At 38.9% G+C, this 23,356-nt stretch overlaps 2 protein-coding genes across 5 annotated transcripts in view; one reads left to right on the top strand and one right to left on the bottom strand.

The window, feature by feature from the left end:
- Window positions 1–6,961, bottom strand: part of ITFG1 (integrin alpha FG-GAP repeat containing 1) — a 307,089-nt gene extending 300,128 nt beyond the window's left edge. The window contains exons 1-2 of the mRNA XM_082711008.1: window positions 6,520–6,961; window positions 4,758–4,830 (exon numbers count right to left, since the gene is read on the bottom strand). Of these exons, the coding sequence (XP_082567134.1) occupies window positions 4,758–4,830; window positions 6,520–6,727 (281 nt within the window). The 5' untranslated portion in view covers window positions 6,728–6,961. The remainder of the gene's footprint in view (window positions 1–4,757; window positions 4,831–6,519) is intronic.
- An 8-nt stretch (window positions 6,962–6,969) lies between these two features.
- PHKB (phosphorylase kinase regulatory subunit beta) overlaps window positions 6,970–23,356 on the top strand; it is a 233,927-nt gene continuing 217,540 nt past the window's right edge. For 2 of the 4 annotated variants that reach the window (XM_082711007.1, XM_082711005.1), the window contains exon 1: window positions 6,970–7,114. In XM_082711007.1, coding sequence (XP_082567133.1) covers window positions 7,060–7,114 — 55 coding nt within the window. In that variant the 5' untranslated portion in view covers window positions 6,970–7,059. Of the gene's footprint in view, window positions 7,115–9,271; window positions 9,385–23,356 lie in introns of all 4 variants that reach the window. The other 2 variants (XM_082711004.1, XM_082711006.1) reach the window with 2 other exon arrangements.

Raw genomic sequence — 23,356 nt, 5'->3', positions numbered from 1 at the left:
AGAGCAAATAGCAAGATAGCAAGTTTTCCAATAGACTAGAGATAATTACTTTGTAAATGGCATCAAGAATCTAAAAATATATATAACAGATTTTATTTAGGGTGAAAATGAGAAAAATACTTAAAAGGTTAAGCAAGGTTAAGAGGAGTGAAGAGAAACAATAGTATCATAATGCATCTACCTATTATGTCCCATACATTACATCAATGCTTAATAGCTATTAACTGATAATTTTTATCACCTGAATTATTCTCATTGAACTGACTCGAAAACTGAGGTCTGGAGCAATTAAAAAGCTAAAGCTAAAAGCTAATACTAACTAGCTAACTAGCTGATAATTAAACTGAATAGCTGAAATTCAAATTGTGTCAGCCTCTAAAACTAAACTTCATCCTGATAAAATCGTTTTGGTAATGCTAGTTTTCTCAAATAATTCCAACAATACTTTAAGTTTTATCCATGAAAATACCTGGTTTTTAAAAATGATGCTATAGCAATCACCCATGCTACAATGTAGCAAACTATATCTAATTGTGGAGGTCTCTTCATCTGCATGTGCATACAGAAGCATATTCAGTAACACATACTGAACATAACTGGTATTAATACCTGTCTAAATATATTCATGATTTGAGGGCAGAAAGTACTCTAGAATAGACAGGAATGTATTACAAAGGATTAGTTGGGAATTTAACCTAATCAGGTTATATGGCCACAAATACAGAGCTTCTTTATAGCTGTAAAAATAAGAAGTAGAACGTTTAAAGATATGAGATTGACATATGTGTTTTTCGTTTTCTTTCTTTTTTTTTTTTTTTTGAAGATTTTATTTATTTATTTGAGAGAGAGAAAGTGAGAGAGAACATGAGAGGGGAGAAGGTCAGAGGGAGAAGCAGACTCCCTGTGGAGCTGGGAGCCCAATGTGGCACTCGATCCTGGGACTCCAGGATCATGACCTGAGCTGTAGGCAGTCGCCCAACCAACTGAGCCACCCAGGCGCCCCGACATAGGCATTTTCCTTTTCTTCTTTCGAAGAACCGACTAAAATGATACTGAATAAAAGTTTTTAAAAAATATATATCCCTCAAAAACAAAGAGATCATAAAGGGAGATAGGGAGTGGAAGGAATGCTAACTGACTTAGGAGCACAAGAAAACTATAAGCTAAAACGTTTTAAGGAAAAGGCTTAAGAATGAAAGTTTTTGCCCAGAAGAACTGAGAAGCTCAGAATTTGCAGTCATCAGAAATTATGAAAGACAAGAGTGATGCAAGAGGCTGAAAACAGCTTTATCTGAAAGTCTGTATTGTGAGTGATGGTCCCTTGTCCCTCTCTTTCAACAAGACAAGAACCAAGCAGTTTATTAACCAGGGATTACAGATTTAAGTTACAGAAAAGGGTAAGGTTTGGGACTCAGCTAAAAACAGAATGTTAAGTTTACAGAAGGAACAATTTGACCCTTGCCCCCAGCTCTATCTTATTCCTTGGATGCCAGGCATCCAGGAACATACCCACAGGGCAAGACAGGAGATAAGGGGCACCAAGCAAAGTTTCCAATCAGCTTGTTAGTCCCATACTATTAAGTATGATATCTCTGCTTTTTGAAGAAAACTATGAATATTAAAGAGAGCCAAAACAAATAGCACTAAGGAAATGGAAGAAAAGAGAAATAATAAGGGGAATAACGAATCTTCAAAACTATACTTGAAGACATAAGGAAGTATGTCCATAAAACAAAAAAGGAACAGCATGCTAAGAGAAAAGAATAGTAAGAGAACAAAGAAAACTTTTTGGAGATAAAAAAAAAGACAGCTAACAAAAAATTCAATAGAAAGATTCAAGTAAAACTGAGAAAACCTCCTGGAAAGCAAACAAAATGAAATGACAAAAACACAGATAAAATGAAGGTGTAAGGGTAGTCCAATAACCAACTGATAAGAATTCCTGAAAGAGAATTAAAAAAATCACTAAAGAAATAAGAACATTTCAGAAAGCACCCAAGGTTAGAAACCTCCATTTTGAAGGGGCCCATCTAATACCCAGTATAACAAATGAAAAATAAATCAAGACACAGCATCATGAAATATCAGAGCAAAAGGGATAAAGAGACCCTAAAAGCTTCCAAAAGTAAAAATAAAACAAGTCACCTTAGAAGGATTAGGGGGGAAAAAAGCACTGTATTATAAAATAGCACCCCATGAAACTAGAAGACTACAGGCCAATCAAAGTATTAAAAGTAATAAAAAATTGGGGACTTGGAAGGAAAAAGCATATACTGTTGCTTAGAAATTTCTTAAAGGATGCACTCTAGTGAAGTAAATGAAGACGTTAAGAATAAAAGGGCACAGGATCCAAAAAAGAGGAATCCAACAAAGAATGACAAAGGGAAAATCCCCAAATACTAACCTTGCAGGAGGCTTAAAGAATGAATCCAGAGGGGGTAGAAGTGTAGGGGACTCAAAGGGGAAAACAAAAATGTACAACTGGTATTCAGCCAATACGATGGAACATGTACCATGAAATTAAAGTACACAGAAAACTACGCAATTGAGTTTTCAAAAATCAACCATTTACTTCAGGAGGAAAAACTCTGCAGAAACGAAATAAAAAATGGTGGATACTGACGTGCACAGAAACTACATGGTCAAAATGTAAACGAAGTTTACTAATTTAACTAAAAATATGATATAATGAAACTAAGATGATGGGGATAATTAAGGGCAAATCCTCATCTATGCTAACAAAAATCCAAGAGATGATAATTAGTGAAGAAATTACAGTGTAAATGCTTATTTTAATATGGAAATAAACCTCAGAAAAAATATCTGAAGGTTTTGTAAGTGGTTGCATCTGAGAAAAGAACATGGGAGTAGGAAAGAGCAAAGAGGAAAGGGAAGAGGAAAGGAGAGTTATTTTTCCTTTGAAAAATATTCTAAACAAAATAAAAACAAGTTTCTAAATCTTAATAATATAAGACAACACTGCAGTAATCAAAGAAAATGAAACAAACTGCCATTTTTTTTAAAGTCGATAAAAGTCTAGTCCTTTGTAGTTCAAACATTTCTTTCCAAGAAAAATCACTTCCAAGCACTTCATTTCTTGTATATAATATTTACCTCCTGTTATCTGCCCACGCCAAGCATGCTGACATTTATTACTAGGAAAATTTCTCAAGAAGGACAGTTCCTGTTTGTTCATTTAAAACTTTCTCTCAATGTTCAAATTCAAGGTCCTTTTTTTTTTTTTTAAGATTTTTTAAAATTTATTTGTTTGACAGAGATTATAAGTAGGCGGAGAGGTTGGTGGGAGGAGGCGGGGGCAGAAATTAGGCTCCCTGCTGAGCAGAGAGACTGATGTGGGGCTTGATCCCAGGACCCTGAGATCATGACCTGAGCAGAAGACAGAGGCTTTAACCCACTGAGCCACCCAGGTGCCCCAAGGTTTTTTTTTTTTTAAACAAATGTCTGAGTTTAAATATTGTAGAGTCTGAGCAATCATTATTAGCCCACAAAGGGAATTAAATATTTTTTAAACTGTTTCCTAAGTAATTTCTTATCTTTCTACAAACCAATTCACCCTGTAAATGGTTAACAAGTAAATCAACTTAAAATACCATTTTTTTCATCTTTCCTTTTTTTTTTTTTTTAAGATTTTATTTATTATTTGACAGAGAGAGACACAGCAAGATAGGGAACACAAGCAGGAGTGGGAGAGGGAGAAGCAGGCTTCCAACTGAGCAGAGTGCCTGACCTGGGGCTTGATCCCAGGATTCTGGGATCATGACCTGAGCCAAAGCAAAAGCTAAACAACTGAGCCACCCAGACACCCCTTCATCTTTCCTTTAAACAAGAACCTGTAATGATTCCCTACCTTTCATGGGATTCAGTTCAAACGCGTTGTGATAACATTATCACAGGTTCCTAGTCCTCCCTGATCTCATCTTCATGGTCCATAACTCTCCAAAGTATACCATCCATTTCAGCTAAGTAAATCTTTCCATCTCCATTTCACAACACGCTTACTGCTATCTCTTGTTAATGCTGTGTCCCCAAACTTAAAAGCCTGCACCTAAATTATACTGAGGGTCACTGAAATCCTGTAACTTTCTAGAAGTTTCCACTTTAGTCTGTACAAGTCTTCCTTGAACCAGTCATCAATCAGTGCTTGCTTCTTGATGTTTCAAAACTGGGCTGGTTCATTACTGATGATGATCACTGAGTTTCAGGCCATGTCAGTGACATAAAATAAAAATAAGAACTATTATTTGAACAAATCTAAAATTCAGCTTGATTTAAATTCTTTCAAAATAAACCTTAAAAAACCCACCACTTACCAAGCAAAAAGAAATGAGCACAAAGATCACTGACCTTTTCCCAGTGCAAATAAAGGCCCCCTCCTACCCTCAACACACACAGTTGACCTGATGAACCTGTGAATGAGCTGGTGCCATGTGCACACTCAGGATGAGGGACAATCTCCAACACATTCACGAAGGGGTATTAGATTGCAAGAGAATGAAGGGTGTTTATGCAGGAACAAACCTAATTTACTCAAACATATTGATTTTTTTAAAAAGTAAGTAATTTTTAAACTTTGGTATACTCAATATTTTTCCTAACAAATCACTTGCTACCTATACCTCATGGTTTTGTGTCAACACAGTTGAGTAAAATTGATTCAAAGACAATTCAACTAGCTATTGCATATCAATCATTACAACAATGATTGTTTTTACAGGAAAATATACATTTGTACTTACTTCAAAGACACTTTTACTTTGGGTTTAAAATAGGGTGCATTCTGGTCTGCCAAAAAGACGATTAAATCATTTCCTAAAAGAAGTGAATATACATTATTAGAGAAATATTTCCAGGTAATACCTCTAATCAGTGGTTACAAAAAGTTTTCTGGGTGCTGTTCTTAACAAAAAACCTTTTATTTTACTCCAGTTCCTCTGCCCTCTCAAGGTGAGTCCTACTTGTCTGATGGAATGGGGATACCTAACAGTATATCACAAATTCAGTGTTGAAGTGGCACAGAAACAGGAAGGATGAACACAGAAAATGAGGCTGATCAAAACAAACTGAGGCCAATGGCTTCTGCCAGGAATCAGATCAGGTGACTTAAAAGAATATATAAAGAACATGCCTTTTACCTATAGTATATGTCAAGCCTTATCTCCCAAACCTACCAACATGACCTCTTATAAGGCTGTTGAGTTTATCACACAGATGCATTGCCCCAAGAAACAGGAACTCCTACTGTAGGTATCTAACTAGTAACAAGGACATGATTACATATTTAAGAAAAAGTTGAATCTCCTAAGGTCCTCCTCTTGTGGCTTCTACGGAACCATCACCCAAGTTGATGCACTGGAACTCAATGGATGCATTCATGAGAACTCACTGGAACACATTTTTGAAACTGTTTAATTAAGCCCAAGCCAACTTTCTGAATTCAGTTTGGATGGAATAGATACAGGTTTGGCAGTATGCACCCTTCTTGCAATAAATACATAGTCAAATACAAAGATAGGAAAATTATCCACAGTCCACAAGAGGCTTTGGTATATTTATAAGAGCCACAAAAAACTTGGACCAAGATCCTGTTAGTTAAGCTCTGTATAAACCTGTTTCACCTCCTCCCTTAATGGCCTTGATCTACCCAGTTCTGTGGGTACTCGAAATGTTAAGACCCTTTAATATCCATTGTCAGCATCAAGATTTACAATAAAGTTTGTTTAGTGATGATTAAAGCAAAGAACTCCTAAGAACCTCAAGTTGACAAGGAAAGCAGAGATTTGGAAGATTAGGGTGGTGACCGAAGTGAGGAAAAGGTCAGGTGCTCATAAGACTACACAGCTCAGGAGGGAGAAGAATCCGCAGTTTAACATTGATAAACGCTGGGTTTCTCAATGGTCCCTTCAAAATGGTTGTGTGAGCTGTGAAGGGTTTAGGGCACGGGGGCGGGGGGCATGGGCGGAGAGTGGATACAGTAGCTTTAAAGCTGGGACCCTGAAAAAGTGAGGGGCGGGTGAATAAAGCAAATGAGGAGGTAGGTATCATTAGAAACTGTCAAGTTGCATCTTTCCCAGTTCATTAAAGGAGAAGGAATATCGAAGGAAGTAAAGCAGAGGAATGAAGGGATTTGGGGAGGGAAGGCAGAGGGAAGCTAAAAAGACTCCTGGGAATCAGGAAGGACTTGGGAAAGCAGGTGATTGCATGGGGAGCAGAAGGTACTCGGTGAAGGCCTCAGGCTTCTCAGGAACAACACAAAACCCTGGGGTGTTTCTAGGGCTCTTGTAGGTAGATCAAACTGTGGGGTGGCCAGGCCAGCATCCGGGGCTGGAAAAGATGGAGAAAACGGGCAAGCTGCAAAGGATGCTGGAAATTAAGAGAGAGACAGGGTTGGGAGAGAAGGGCTGGGAAATGCAGGAGGACTGGCCATCCGGGCTAGGGGTGTGGGAACACCGGGAGGGGCACAGGGACAGCGGACAGAGGGAGGGCCGGGCAAGCACTGACTTTCCCGCAGCACGAAGAGGTCCGTCTGCTTGTCGGAGTTGAGGTCTCCGAAGGCCGCCAGGGTGCCCCAGGCCTCGGCCCCAAAGAGCTCGGCCGTGACGTTGTGCAGCGCCCGCGCCGGGACCGGCCCGACTCCCAGCAGCGCGAGCCCCCCAAGCAGCGGCGCCAGCAGCACCCAGGAGCTCGGCAGCCGGCCCGCCGCCGCCATGGCAGCCCCTCGGCTCCCGCCCGCCGGCCCACTGCCGCGCTTGACGGCAGCCGGAAAGCACCGTGCCGCCGGCCGAGAAAGAAATCGCACTGCCCAGATGCTCGAACGAGCCGCCGCCGGTTCCCGGCTCACTCTCCCCAAGAGCTAAACCTCTGGCGCTTGGGAGGCCGCGGAACTAGGTTGAAAATCGCCCTTGCGCTCACTTCCGGCCGGCGCGCCTCTCGACAGTGTCGCGCGGGGGGGGCGGGGCCGGCCGGGAGGAGCTGACAGGCGGCCCCGGGGGCGGTGGCCAAGGCGGCTGCCCGAGAGCGGTGTTGGGGTTGGCGGGGCTCATGGCTGAAGTGAGCTGGAAGGTGTTGGAGCGAAGAGCCCGGGCCAAGCGCTCAGGTTTGGCTGGCTGGAGCGCCACCCCCTTCCCCAGCACCCGGGTGGTGCTCCCCCTCAAGCGACTTGGACGGGAGGGTGGTGGGGGTCCTGGGGCTAAACCTGTGCCCGCGTGTGTCCCCTTAGAAAGCAGAGGGCGGTCCATGGCCTCCTTACTCATGTCTACCCCCATCCGCACCAGTTGGTAGTGGCCCCAACTTTACCACATGTTTTTCCCCAATGCTATTTCGTATGTGCCCCCCCCCCCCCCCCGGAAAGTAGGTGGTGGTGTCGACTAAGCCCCGAGTCTTTAGAAATCAGGTGGCTGCCAGTTTCCTGGGGGGAGTGCGTCCTCCCTCAAAAATCAGCTTCGTTCTTAGATGTGACTATGATCTGGTCCTAGAAAACTGGCAGCAGAAATGTGTTGCCTTATTTCATATCTCCCTTTTACATTCTTCACAAGTTCTGCGAGTTTTCTATGTACACGAATCGAGGGGGGACAGGGCCTTACGCTGTGAAGGGGGTCACGTTGAGCATGCTTAGGGCTCAGAAGGAAGCGGGCCCCTTCCCTGGGCAAGTGGCCCCAAGACTCACAGTTCCCAGTGGTGCCTCCCAAATCCAAAGCCGCCGAGGTCAGAAGACGCTGCGCAGGCAGTTACAACAGTTGGAAGTGTCCTGAACTGACTTGTTCAAATTGCAAAGTCACGACTTTGAAGTTAGCACTTGTGGCTGATCACTCCTCTAGATAGAATTGAAACTTCCCTTTTTTCTGGCTGGCTGGATATCATCTTGAGCTAAATGTGTGCCTATAAACAGAAAAGATGTGTGGAATGACAAGTGTTTAATTAAGAATCTTCCTTTTTAAAGGATTGACGTTATTATATGTCAGTGTTGAGAGATGCTAATGTTAAGCAAAGAAAGGCATGGCCCTCAGAAAACCAGTCTGCATTTGCATTAATATTGAGAGGTTTTTTTTTTTTTTTTTCTTCAGCTAATATGCCCCATTATGTTTGGGGCTTTTTCAATTTATGTATTTTTTGGTTGTCTCTTGTGTGGTTTGCCTTTTTTTTTTTAATGTGTCTAATTTCATAAATCATACAGGAGAAAGTCATTGACTCTTCCTTGCCAATTTCATTGTTTTTAAACTTTGCTTAAAAAGTTTTGCACTACTTATTTAGGTTATAGCAAAACTACCAGGAAAGTATGAGAGAATTTTTTTAGCAAGTAGTCCTTAGTACATTTCAGAGTCATTACAGTTATTTGAATTAGTCACATGTATTGTTGTTTCACAGTTTTTAAAATTTTTGTATCATACTGAAATATTGATTGACCACTAACAATGTGTCTACCTGGGCTATAAAAAGTGTTAATTGTATTGAACACATCTGGTCAAAGAGAGTAACCTGAGTTTTCTTCCAGGGATCTGAGCTCTGCCCCCAACGTCTATTTTACAGCATTTCTCTTTTCTTTTAATAAGCATATAGGGTTTATTTTCTTCTCCAGGCTCTATTTTCTCTGAATTGCATATCATAACAGTAAGCTTTGAAAACCTACCTTCCCTTTCTTAAGTGAGAAAAAAAAAATCGGATTTAACTTTTGTTGAATGCAGTCAGTTTCATGTGCAAAGGGGTTAAGTGCATAGTATAAATATTGGATGTTACTGTGTGTTTATATCATGGTAGAAAAAGATAGTATTCAAAGTCAATCCTCCAAATTAGTTGAGGTTTCAGGTTCTAACTCTGTAAGGTGTTGACTATAAAGTTTATTGCATGAATTATTGACTTCCTATGTTATTAAAAACAATCAGCCTGATTCTGTTTGTTACTTTTAGAAGAATATATAAACTGAGCTTAGTTTGAAAGATATAACCTGACTCTGAGCTAGATGCCACTGCAAAGTTCTGAGCATTGTTACATAGTAGCGAATCACTTCACTGCTCAATAGAGGATGCTACACTTGTGTAATGTTTAATAAGTGGATATTATATATTTCCTGCCTCATCCCTATAAGCAAATGTAATTTATCAAAGCAAAGAAAATCAAATTTTCAAGTCATTAAAAAGAAAATAAAATTATAATAAGCCTCGATTATTGCCTTTGTTGCACACTGCATCATGTTAATAACTGCTCACACTGCTTTCAATTAATCTAATGCTGATTGCTTCTAACCTTCACTAAACAGTTTTGAAAATTGCTGTAGTTTAGCCTGCGACGCTTATGATTAGAGTCAACAATTTGAAATGGCCAGCTCACCTGATGCCATCGTCTCTTCTCCTCCAGCTTTCTTAAGGTCTGGTAAGTGTGCAGACCCCAAAAGGGTCACTTGGTAATTTTAAATACCTTTGTTTCTGAAGGTTGGTGTCAACCATATGATACCATCTTGGCTTTATTTCCTCTTTGGTGGGCCCAAGCCTGGCATCATTTCTGTTTTTGTTAGACTCAAGTTTGTACTATATGTTGAATGTGGCCTATAGTCATACTGTGTAGGGCGTGAGAAGTGTAAAGAGGAGCCCCTGTCTTTACTCTAGCAATATGTGTCCAGGGTCTGGGAACCTCAGTGCCAGGGATCCTCAGTTGTAAAATGGGTACCTAAAAAGTTTCTTAAGTGAGTATCATCTTCTCGGATAATGGAAGTAACTTTCTTAAATTAGAAATTTTTGGTTGATGTTACAATTATTTCCTCATCTACTACCTGTGAAGTAGGGTTTCTTCTTCTTCTTCTTCTTCTTCTTTTTTTTTTTTTTTAAAGAGAGAGATGCATGGAGGGGCAGAGGGAGAGGGAAAGAGAGAATCTTAAAAAGCCTCCATGCCCAGCACAGAGCCCAATGTGGGGCTCCATCTCATGACCCTGAGATCAGGACCTCAGCTGAAATCAAGAGTCTGATGCTTAATTGACTGAGCCACTGAGGTGCCCCTGTGAAGAAGGTATTTTTGTAAATAGGATTTCGTAGACAGGAAATGGAAGCTCACAAAGGTAAAACAACTTGCCCCAGATCCCAGACTATTATGTTTCAAGGCTATCTGCTTTGCCTTCTACCCCTTGGCATGTTGGTATAAGGGCTGGAGGAGATATTGGCACAGTGGCTCTTAGACATGTTGGTGAGACCCTTTGCAAGCTGGATGAAAGCTGATTGCTCCCCTCATGAGTCCCTAGGATTTGGAAAACATATGCAAGAAAGTTCTTGCATCCAATGGAGACCACATTTGTATTCTCATTAGGAATTCAGTTCTTTGGCTGTATCTAGTCTTCCTTTACAAAAGAAGGAAAGGCCTTCTTTAGGGCTTTTTTCTATATGTAGTGACCCATCTTGGCCATTTAAAATCTGTTCATTGGTGGCACCTGGGTGGCTCAGTGGGTTAAGCCGATGCCTTCGGCTCAGGTCATGATCTCAGAGTCCTGGGATCGAGCCCCGCATCGGGCTCTCTGCTCAGCAGGGAGCCTGCTTCCTCCTCTCTCTCTGCCTGCCTCTCTGCCTGCTTGTGATCTCTCTCTGTCAAATAAATAAATAAAATCTTTAAAAAAAATAAAAATAAATAAAATAAAATCTGTTCATTGTGTGAACACTCTTGGAGAAGCCCTTTGGCATGAGGATGCTTTTTGTCTCAACTATCCCTTAAGCAGAATATTCAGCCTTGGGACTCATTAACAGGTAAATGTGAGATGAGGCAGCCCAAACCCTGACAATAAAGCCCAGATTTTTATTTCCTTTTAGATTTTAATTCCTGTTTTGGCAAGATTGAGGTGGAAAATCTTGAAATAGGAAGGAGCTTAAGGAAAAATCACAGAAAAGAATGCTCATATTAAGGAATGAAAATGATCCTTGTCTTCAGCTATCATCTGCTAAATAACAAAATAGTATATAATATATAACATCGACAGTTGATTTCTAGTTTAATCTTTGAACTAAGAGACCAAGAAGACATACATCTTTGGACTGTGTTTTCTGTATTTTAAGCACCAGGCTCTGTTTTCCATTTTGGCTTTCCTAGTAAGGGCTTGGTGAGTTTCCAGCATTAGCAAAGTCATTCAGCAGTTATAGGGAAAGAGAATACTAAAGATAAGCTTTTATGCATCAATAGTACTGAAAATTTCAAAACATAAGACCTGTGCTTTACCATTATAGGGTATTTGATATACAGATGCTTCATATACAAAAAGCATTTCCAGTACCATATCATTAAATTGAAATAGAATGCACTAAGAGACAAAATAGAAATATACCAAACTTCACAGTTTTAAGCTATGTTAAAGACCTGATTTCTTGTGAATTACTTTCAACATTTACACTTTTGGGGGGATTCCTTTAACCAAAACTTAATAATGACTCCAAAATCTCCTTAAATCTTTTATCTGCTAAACACTCTGAGTGGTTTACATTTATAATTTATTTACTAATTGAGAAATACTGCTTTGGAAATGATTTATTTTCCCTATTGTGATTTCTTGGACATCATCACTGTAGAAGAGTGTTTTAAGGAATAATTTCAGGGGTGCCGGGGTGGCTCAGTTGGTTGAGCGACTGGCTCGATTTAATTTCAGGTCGTGATCTTTGGGTTCTGGGATCAAGCCCTGTGTCAGGCTCTGCACTCAGCAGGGAGTCTGCTTGAGGATTCTTTCTCTCTCTTCCTTTGCTCATGCTGTAGCTTTCTGTCTCTCTGTCAAATAAATAAGTAAATAAATCTAAAAAAAAAAAAAAGGAATAATTTCATTTAACAGTTATTCTGAAGCATGTCCTTGGCGGACAGCTGAGCTTTTCCCTGGTGTTTTTGTCTAGATACTATCCGATGTTACCAAAAATGAAAGCTAGTACCTTGATTTTGGAAAATTAACTTCTAGTGTACCTAGATTGTTTTATGTATTGTAACCCTCTTTATTTCTCCTGAATTTATTTCTATTATTTTGTCTTCATTCCCACTCTTTACTCAATTTATTGTGTGTGCATGCTTAGTTGTGCTCTGATAAGTGCTATGGTTAAATATCATCTCTTTTGTTTCGACTACTTAAATCCAAAGAGGTATCTGGAGGTACAGGTTTTTCTTTAAAGAACCTTGGAGTAAAATATACAAGACCTTGAATTTATAGGAAAATTCCACCAGCAAAATAAATTATCAAATTAGGAAAGGAGTGTAGCATCCATTCCTCAGATTGCCTCCATCTTTCATGTGACTGCTATAGTTATACAATATGTTAGGTTAACAGAGCTAGTCAGCAATAGCAGTCACATTGGTATTGTGGTTGAATTATTAGTAGTAATTGTTAAGAGCATTTTGTAGTGAGCTAAGAAGTGTTTTTACTTTTATTCTTAGATAATAATTTTGAAAGTTACTCCTTCTTAAAATGAAGTAGCCTGTCTCTATCTTGGCTCCCTAAGTTTACCAGCATCTAAGTGAGTTTATCAGCATAAGACTTGAATTTTTTCCTGATTTCTTTTTAGGTTCTTTGATTAATTTTCTTTTATCAATTTGATTTGATGAGCATATCAGTACCTGGTAAAGTTTTATTATATATTCTGGGCATAACTCAACTCTATTTTACATTTTTGACTCTCTTTTTCTTTTTCTTTTTAAAGGCATTATATGATAGCCTTGATTTCAGCCTAATGTAACAGACAATCAAAAAGTTTCTTGTGGCTTAGAGATACCATATACCTGGGTTCCCGGACCACTGTGGGTTATAGCCCCTTTGAAAAGCCTAAGGAAAGAGTACACATTTTGTGTTGAGCTAAACCTGGATCTCATCCTGCCTTTGTTGTTTACTGTTGTTTGATCTTGAGCAAGTTACTTAAATCCTTGAGAACTGGCTGCTTTCTCTATAAAAATAAGGGTAATAAAACCTACTTGGAAGAAATATTGTGAGGATTAAGTAAGATGTTATATGCAAAACACTTGCTATTTAGTAGCTGCCCAATAGATTTTAGTTTTTATCTTTCCTAACATGGTCTTTTATAATATTACTGATAAGTATTTAAAAATAGGACTTCTACAAAAACAGATGAGTTTGCTTATCTCTCTCATTTTGATATCTAGCCTCTAGGTAGCCATTTGATTAAGAAAACTTGTCATGCTAAAATTCAATTAGCTTGAATCAGATTACCCAGAATCTGGTTCTCATTTGAGTCCAAGTCCATTTCATTTTTGTCAATAACACAAGACTAAAGAAATTTTTTATGACAGTTTCCATGGAAATTCCTGTCAGACAGCAGGGAGAGCAGTCATTATTTTATGTATAGTCAGACTTTATTTTTGTCTTATATTGGATATAAAACAGGTTCCCTTCAAGTAGGATGGAATTTTCTAAAACACTTGTAAATTGGATCCTGCTGGGAGCTCTGATCGCTTCTTAGTAGGTCTTGCCCTGTAATCTTATAAGATTTAAGAAATAGAGGACGTATGATGTGGCTTAACTCTCCTGGCATGAATCTCATTGACCTTAAAGTTTACTTTCTCTCTGTATCATTATCCTTAGCAGAGATGATGCTTTAGATTCTATAAGTGAAATAGTTTCACGAGGAGCACTGTGTCTTGTCTTGCTGTTTCACATTGTTACAGAATACTCACAGTATGCCACCTAAAATCTATTTTCCTCATGATGTTTTCTTTATCATCAGTCTTCTGGGAGGTGAGAGAAATGATAAGAGGAACTTCCAGAGTTGCTGATTCTGATCCAGGCACCTACTTGAACATTTCCAAATGAATATATGATGGGCATCTCAAATGAAACCTGGCCAAAATCAAACTCTTACCTCTAATTTCTACTCCTACCCGAAACATGGGCCTCCCTTAATCTTCTTCATCTCAGTAAGCTACTATTTTGCTGGCTCTTCAGGCTAAAAATACAGAGGTTATTCCTTTTTTCTTCATCCTTTTTTTCAGTTCATTTGTAAATCCTTTCTACTCCATCGCCAAAAATGTATACTAAAATCTGTCTATTTTTCCCCAGCTGTACTCCTGCCTCCCTAGTTTAAGCCACGTTCATCTCTGGTCTAAATTACTGAGATAGCCTGGAAAGAATTCATATTTTTCCCTAAATTACTGAGATAGCCTGGAAAGAATTCATATTTTTCCCTTACTACAATCTGTTCTCTACCTTGCAGTAAGAAGATTTTTTTAAACTTGTAAGTCAGATCATGTCACTTTCCTGTGATAATTTATTACATTTAAGCATAAAATCCACAGTCCCTTCCCTTGGGTGACCCAAGGCACCTGATGTTGCATCTCTGTAATCTACTCATGGAACACTGTATTCCTCACCTATTGCTTTTCAGGCCTAATGGCTTGGTTTGGTTGCTTAAGGGACAATTTTGTTTCAGTTAGGTTCTCTGTAATAGCTATTTCCTCTGCCTGGAAAGCCCTCTCTCCTGCTGTTTGGTAGCTTGTGCTTGTCCCTTTCAGTTGTCTGTTAGGTTCTCATCTTAAGCTTAAGTCTCCTTAGAAAGGCCTTTTCTGCCTATCCAATCTAAGTGGCCCCCAGACACATCACTCTTTTTTTTTTTAAATTTTTAATTTTTTATAAACATATATTTTTATCCCCAGGGGTACAGGTCTGTGAATCACCAGGTTTACACACTTCACAGCACTCACCATAGCACATACCCTCCCCAATGTCCATAACCCCACCCCGCTTCTCCCAACCCCCCTCCCCCCAGCAACCCTCAGTCTGTTTGTGAGATTAAGAGTCACTTATGGTTTGTCTCCCTCCCAATCCCATCTTGTTTCATTTATTCTTCTCCTACACCCTTAACCCCCCATGTTGCATCTCCACTTCCTCATATCAGGGAGATCATATGATAGTTGTCTTTCTCCAATTGACTTATTTCGCTAAGCATAATACCCTTTAGTTCCATCCGCGTCAGACACATCACTCTTAATTCTAATTCTCTTTAGTGTACTTCTCACTGTTTGATATTTTTCTCTTCTCTTGCCTGTCTCATATGAGAGAAGAGATTTCATCTGTCTTGTCCTCCTGCATCCCTAGAGCCTAGAGGAGGTCTTGGAGCATAATAAATGATCAGTAAATCTTATTGCTTAGAAAATTTTATTACTTATCACACCTGAGTCCCTCCTGCCCCTTTTGAGAGACAGTGTCATTGTGTACTTATTATATAGACTTTAGGCTCATGCTACTAGGCTCAGATCCCAGTATGATATTTATAAACTGTGTGAATTGTTTTTTTATCTACTTTTCCTCATTGGATAATAGAGATAATAGTTATCCTTCGTAAGTCCTTTTGTGAAGATGAAATAATGCTGTGACGTAGTTGGTGATTGTAGTAGTGGTACTAATGTTAACAATAAAGACTAATGTTGATGGTGTTAGCAGTGACTTTTAGTAGCTAATATTTATTGAGTATTTAACATGTGACAAGCAGTGTCCTTTTTGGTGCTTTTCATTTAAATCTCACAACAATCTTTTGCTATAGGTACTATTACTTTTCTCCTAAAAACATACACACACACACACACACACACAGAATTAAACTCCCATAAAGTCATGCAGCTAGAATATAGACTATGGCAGAACCACTGCTCCTAACCACTGCTGCCATTGCCTTCTTCATTATGCATAGTACTTAAGTGTTCCATAAATGGATGGCAGTGATTATTATTTGTATCTTGATTATGTTCATCACTTTTCTCTCATTTCAGATTAACTAATGTTTATGGGGTTTCTCTAATGTCATAGGAAGTTTATAGTATACAATACTGGCTTTAGAGAGCTCATGGCCCAATGGAACTTTATGCAGAGCTACAGATGACTTTAGTGTTCTTATAGATATACAATCTCTGTCTCTCTTGGACTCTTCTAGTTGTTTCCTACTTAACTTTGCTGCCTATGGCCATCATCTGCCATTATACCACCTCTGGCAAGTCTGTTCTACAAGTTACTGTCTGGATTATTTTTCTAAAATGAAGAACTGATCTGTTCCTCCCTTGCTTAACACTACTCATTAGCTCTCCATCTGCAGCATTAGTGTGGGACTTCAGTGAATTCTTCTTTGGAAGTGACATTTGAGCTGAAGGAGGAAGTGGAAATCAAATGAGAAGTTAATATGAAGATTCTAGTCTAGGTTCTAGGGGATAGATAGAGCTGGACATTTAAGGAGCATTGAGAAGGTCAAAGGCCAAAGGATTGTGAATGACAGAAATAGGAGAGAGAAGACAGCTGGGATGGGCAGGGCATTGGAAACCTTGAAGATACTTGGATTTTATCGTAAGTGAGAAGGAAAGACATTTAAAATTTGAAGTAATATACAGCGATAAGACTGAGTAATGTTTTGTGAAGATCTTCTGGCTACTAAGTGTAAAACAGATTGGAGAGTGGTAGAAGGTAGGGAGTGGCTGATGACAGAAGCCATATTTTATACGTCTGTCTCTGATGCTTAACACAGGGCATGATGCCAAGCATGGGTCCTCGTTGAGTGATGAATGTCTATAAAGTTGACTCTTTCATTAGTCTAGATTCAGAAAATGTGATCACCTTGATTATGTATTAGAATCCATTTGCCATTTATTACATAATTTTTGACTCAACAGACTGACTTTTTAGAAGGAGGCCCAATTCAACAGATTTCCTGTGTGTGTATATATAGTAAATTCTTATAAATATATATCTTATTTTATGTCATTATAATCTTTGTCCATATTTTAAAATGACAGATTGGCCATTCTATTTCTGAAGAATAATCTGCAAAATTGTGCAAAGTTCTGCTGTATCTTTTTTTGGTTCAAGCTGGAAGATGCATATGGAGATTTGATTTACCTGTTAATAGATGTTAGATTCATGGCAGATATAAGTATTTTATTTTTACTGGTGAACACACAGTTAGAATATGTCTTTTATGATTTTGAAGGGGATGTATTTTCAAATCCCTAAGTAGAAAACAACAAAATTGTAACTGCATGTTATATACTTGATCTTAAAAAATTAATAAGTGCTTTTTGATGGTTCATTGTAGTTTTCTGTGATTTTTAAAAAAGATTTTATTTATTTATTTGAAAGAGAGTGAGATCACAACTAAACAGAGAGGCAGGCAGAGAGAGGGAGGAAGCAGGCTCCCTGCCAAGCAGAGAGCCCGATGTGGGGCTTGATCCTGGGACCCTAAGACCATGACCTGAGCCAAAGGTATTATTCTACTTTATGTTGTCCCATAGGTCCCTTAAATTATTTGTACTTCTTAAAATATTTTTTTTCCCTGATTTGTTTGGATGCATTCCACTGCCTATCTTCTAGCTCACTGATCCTTTCTTGTACTTTGTCTAGTCTGGTTTGAATCCCTCTAGTGTATTTTTTTTTTTTTAAGATTTTATTTTTATTATTTATTTGACAGAAATAGAGAGATCACAAGTAGGCAGAGAAGCAGGCAGAGAGAGAAGGGAAAGCAGGCTCCCCACCGAGCAGAGAGCCTGATGTGGGGCTCGATTCCAGGACCCTGAGATCATGACCTGAGCTGAAGGCAGAGGCCCAACACACTGAGCCACCCAGGAGCCCTGCTCTAGTGTATTTTAAAATTCATTTATTTTATTCTTCAGCTTTTGACTTCCTTTTGGTTTCTTTCTTTCTTTTTTTTTTCTTTCTTTCATTTTGTTTGATACTTTTTTATATTTCCTATCTGTTGAAGTTCTCTATATATCCATTCTTCTTTCGAGTTCAGCTTTATGGTCATTACTTTGCACTCTATCAGATAAATTGCTTATCTTTGTTTCATTAAGGTTTTTTTCTGAGGTTTCATCTTGTTCTGTTTGGAAGTTATTCCTTTATTTTCTGATTTTACTGACTCTCTGTGTTTGTTTCTATGTATTAGGTGAAATAACTACCTCTTCCAGTCATGGACTAGTTGCCTCATATAGGAGATAAACCTTATGGTTCAACTTTGCCGTAGCTCTTGGTTGTCTGTCAAACTTTGTGATTGTCTAAGCAGTCTGGTTTATTCTTGATAGGTGCCAGTTGTTGAGGATGTGTCAAGACCTGTCAGTATTCCAAAGGGAAGGACCTCAGTCAGCATCTATGTTCAGGCGGAATGGGTGCCATACCCTCAGACGGCAACCTTTAAAGTATGAAAATATATACAGTCTTATAGGACTGTAGTTATTAACCCTTTTAGCATTGTGTTCTGGGCTTCTGGAGGTGTCCATGGGCAACAGTTGCAAAAATTGGGGTCCCAGACACATGTGTGAGCTCCTTACTGGTAGGTGTCATTGAGCTGTAGTGAAGCTAAGGAAGTAAGCAAAGATTGTTTTCCCCAGTCTACACTTCCCACAATCACCTCCATAGTCTCTATTTGTGTAGGAAACCTGACACTTGTCCCTCATGTTTAAGCTCTAAGACCAGTAAATAGGCCCTTTCCATAGAAATGCTTGGGATGTGTTTCAGTAACCTGTCTGTGCAGTGCCCTTTGGGTGGTAGGCTGATAAAAAGTATCTTTCCAATTGTTTTAGTCCCATGGGGCCCAGAAACACAAGCCTCCCTGGCCTCCAGAGCCAAGTGATCTAGGGGTATCCCCTATGTGGACTGTGTATGCTTGTTGGCTTTGGCGAGGTAGCAGAATAGTCCAGGGCTACAGAGCACTCTCCAACTGTAGTGAAGACAGCAGGAGAGTGCAGGGCCAGGGTGTTGCTGTGAGTGGTAGCAAGGGAGCTGGAGATGTAGGGCCAGCACATACCTGCCGTAGCGAGGCACTGTGAGAACACAGGGCCATGGTACACCTGCTTACTTTAGAAAAAGAGTTGTAGACTTCGGGGCAAGGAGCCCGCCTGCCAACTTAAATTGGGACAGTTGGAGAGTGCTATTACTGTGCACCTTCTCCAGCTCTAGCAAGATAGTGGGAGAACTTAAGAATGGGGTAGTGCTGGCACTAGCAAGGTAAAGTGGGAGTGCTGAGAGGGCTCCCACCATCGCCTGTGTCCCCAAAAAGAGTCCCAACAGGCCCTAGTCCTTTGTCAGACACTAAGATTAGCAAATGAATCTCCATACATAGTGTAGGCGATTTTCAGACTTGGTTTCATGCTGAGTCATAGGAAGAATGTGTCTGAGGGAACCCTGTATGACTGGAATCTCATTTCCATGTACCCCTGTGAGTCTCCTAGACATAAACTCTGTTGGTTTTTCAAAGCCAAACATTTGGAGAGCTTATGTCTCTGATGCAGGTCCTAAGGATTGAGGTCTTGATGTGGAACACAAATGCTTCACTACTTAGTGAAGCTCTGTGTTTTTGAGATCCCTTCAAAAACTGGGTCACTGCACTGGGGATGAGGTTTTTGGTGAGACTATGTCTCTGACTCACCTACCTACTTCAATGTGTACCTTTTATCCTTTGTTTTTGAGGAGCAGTTGTAGATTTGGTGTGTCCATGGTTGGAGGGATCTTCTATGCTGCCATATTTTAGTGTCCCCCCTAACCTCCCTGCACATGGAATTTTTCTATCAGTTTTTATCATTGTTTTTGTCAGTTCAGAGATCCTTGTGTTTGGTTATGTTATCTTGTTTTCATGGAAATACATAATGAAGCTCAATTAATTTGTTATACCCACTTAATCCCAATTCTCAATAGACTTGTAGCTTTGATAATAATCATTTGCGTAATAACTACAAGGATAAAAAAATCATAGCAGAATGTAAAGTTAATTATCATAATTTGAAGGAATAAAAACCATTTAGGGATTAGGTATTATCACTGGACTCTTTCTGCTGTGTATTATACTATACAGTATTAATATTTTACTTAACACCTGTATCAAATTTAAGCCTTTCCACAGTCTTATTCTATTTATTAAATACTTCTTGAATTTTTCCTCCCCTTTGCCTCCCTGCTGTTACTACCATAATTCAAGGGTCTTGGATGAATGTTTTAACCAAAACATTGGTTAAAATGGACTTTTAACCAATGGACTCTTGTGCCAAGGGCTCACCACTTATGCAGTCCTTCACGGTGCCAACAGAGTTTGTTATGTTAGTCACCATACAGGACATCTTTAATTTTTGATATAGTGTTCCATGATTCCCTGTTTGTGTATAACACCCAGTGCTCCATGCCACATATGCCCTCCTTAATACCCATCACCAGGCTAACCCATCCCCCGAACCCCCTCCTCTCTGAAACCCTTAGTTTATTGCCCAGAGTCCAGTCTGTCATGGTTCGTTTCCTCCTCTGATTCTCCCCCATTCATTTTTCCCTTCCTTCTCCTAATGTCCTCCATGTATATCTTTTTAAAGGTTTGATCATATGATGCTCTTGCCTAAGCTTCCCCAACAGTTCTCTGTTATCGAAAAGATAAAAATGCAAACCTAGAACCTGTTGTTTAGCATCCTCCACTGTTATATTTCTAGATACCTTTCCAATCACCCCTCCCTCTTGCATTTTCTTCTGTAGTGCTACTAATCTCTCAGATGGGGCATTTTCTTTCTTGCTTCTGCAACTTTATAGTGAGGTTCCTTATGTTTTAGATAGCCTTTCTCTGAAAATTTTGTGTACTCCTGTAATCTTTTATTTGGTTCCAATGATCTCTTATCTTTACGTATTTTCTGACTACCCCCTTCCTCTGCATCCCAGTTTTCATTGAATTGTTCTCCTTGTTCTTTGGCACCTTACACATGCTTCTTTTAGCTCTGATGTTCCTGAATTGCCATAATTATATATCTATCTCCTCTATAGGTCATGAATTCTTTAGGTTAGACTGAATTGATTATAGTTTTATATCAGTAGCCCCTCATGTAGGCTTGGTGTTGGGGTCTTAAGGTTGAATGAATCATTCTAGAAAGAATTAGTTCTGTTTTGATATGGAATAAACTTGTCAGTACTCTCTATTGTCTAATCATTTCTCCTTTATGTTTGATAAATAAATTTTGGTGAATTGATTTTCTAGCTGTTTCATACTAAATAGATTTTCCTTATTGGAGAAATCAAAAAAGGTTCAAAGTTCAAATTCAAAAAAAGAAATCAGTAAGTGATGCGAAATAGTGATCTTAGAGGATAGTAATTTCATGAGTTGGGCACTCTGATTGTTCTCTATACTTGTGGACAACATCTGCAGAGCCAGTCCTGCCTGGCTCTAGCTGCCTTTGTCTCTTTGCTTAAGAACCTTGAGCAATTTTTGTGTACTGAATTTTGCTTTCCCTGAAGTGAAGATGTAAGAAATCATATAGATTGTTCATCCATGTTGTTATCAAGATGTCAGTCATCAGTAGCATGTTTATTTTTTCACATATAGAGAAGGACAACCCTATTTAATTGGCCTTGTCTATCACAGTATAGACTTTATCTAAGATACCAAAAAACTTGAACTTGGCATTTAAGTTTCAAGAATATGGAAATGAAAGACAGTGAAATGATACCCTTTTATTTTTTTTATGTACCCTTTTAAATGAAGTGGGAAGAAATTAGCTTCCTAAACATGCCATCTAGAGTAAGTATAAAATTTTTCAGAATAAAGATGGTATAAAATATATTTCTAATAATACACTAGAGAAAAATCTCTCTTTTCATGGTGGACCTTTTCAAATCAAGTCTGTCAGTTATTATATATGTAACTTGTAGAAGAGAGCCCTTTTTATTCCTGTGCACTGCAGATGTCTTGAACTAACAGAAGTAAAGGGAAATGAAATCTTGGTAAAGGACAGTTGTGTCAGGTATAATGTCTGAAACAGATAATTTACACAGCTAATATGGACAAAGTGCAGTGATAAACACTAGAACTGCTTGGAAAACAACTTAGTGCTTTGGTAAAAAAAAAAAAGTTAAAGCAATATTTCTGATTTAAATTTTACTTGGAAGCAGGTTATATAATATTGCTGTGAATTTATGTTATTTTTGTAATTAGAAATGAAATTCTCAAGAGAAGACCTTAAATAATAAGTATATACTCATCTCTGTTTTGTTTTATCTCAAACAAACAGGCAGACAAGAAAATCAAAGCATACTTCAGTGTTTAAGCTCTGGCTCTTCCACTTGCTAGCAGTGTGACTTTTGAAAAGTCACTTAACCTCAGTAACTTTGCATCTATGAAATGGAAATAATAATGCTACTTCCATAATCGGTTTGCAAGGATTGAATGAAACCATGTTTATAAAGCTTTTAACATAGTACATTGCACATGACAAATGCCCTAATAATGTTAACTGTTTTTGTTATGATGCTGGTAATAATGAGATTATATTATTCCTTACCTTTTTGATCTCTTTGTGTTGAAAGTGGATTTATGTGTTTATATTCAGTCTGGTATATTGTCTGTTGAGTTTGGGTATCCTGGTAAATTACATTAACATTAAGCAATGTCCTTGTCCGGGACATAGAGGCAAGAGTAATTAATGTAAATTAGACAAAAATGAGACCCCTGAAGAGGGAGTCAGAAGATCTTGTTTCTGGTGTTAGTTCTTCTCTTCATTCTTGAACAAATTGTGAATTTCTTTCATAAAATAAGGGACTTAGACCATATGCTTGTTTCCATTCCTTTCTGCTTCAAAATATTATGTCTCTTGCCCATTGACTTCAGGGTAGTCAGGGGAGAATACTTACAGGGTTTCAGAACCTAGGCTGGGTGATTTTAAGGCAGATCTTATGAGAGGGGGATCTCGTTGGATTGGGCAGAGTTGATGACATGATAACTTTGGATCAGTTATTACAGTGATTCAAGGTCGGGAGGCAAACCTCAGTGAGCAAGATGTTACTCTTGATATTAAGCTGTTTTAATTGGTTCATAGTCTTACCTTCTAGGAGTTGTAGAATTGGATTTTCCTAAGACAACAAAGCCCCTAGTTGATTTTAATCCCCTCTTCTTCCCTGTCTTTTTCTCCTCTATTTTGTTTTTTGCAAGATGGAGTTACTACCTCTGTAGAGTCTTGGATCTCCTTAAAAATGGAGACTTCATTCAGCAGGTCTGAGATGAGGCCTGAAAGTTTGTAATTCTAACAAGATCCCAGGTGAGGTCCTGCTGATGGTGGTTGGATTACCATTGGGTTAGCAAAAGTCTACTAAGTACCATTCTTGTTGAGCAGTTTTTTATATCATCTTCATCTCTTATCTGCCTTATATTGAGACTCTAGATTTTGGGCTCTGAATTAAGCATCCTTATGTTCCCAATCTTGAACTTACTTTTTGGATAAATATGTCATGATCAGCATCACTGATTCTCATTAGGGACAACTCCATAGTTCCTGTGTGTGACCGTGGCTTGCTTCTGCAACTTCCTTTCACTAGTATGGCTCTCTGCCTCTATCAGTTTTGTAATCTGCTCCAGGCTTGGACTTTTGCCTCAATTTACCTGGACCAAGCCTT

This window comes from Mustela nivalis (assembly GCF_964662115.1).
Source record: "Mustela nivalis genome assembly, chromosome: 18".
Taxonomy (NCBI): Eukaryota; Metazoa; Chordata; class Mammalia; order Carnivora; family Mustelidae; genus Mustela; species Mustela nivalis.
The sequence above is the reverse complement of the archived record's forward strand: the minus strand, read 5'-3'. Positions and strand labels throughout refer to the sequence as shown.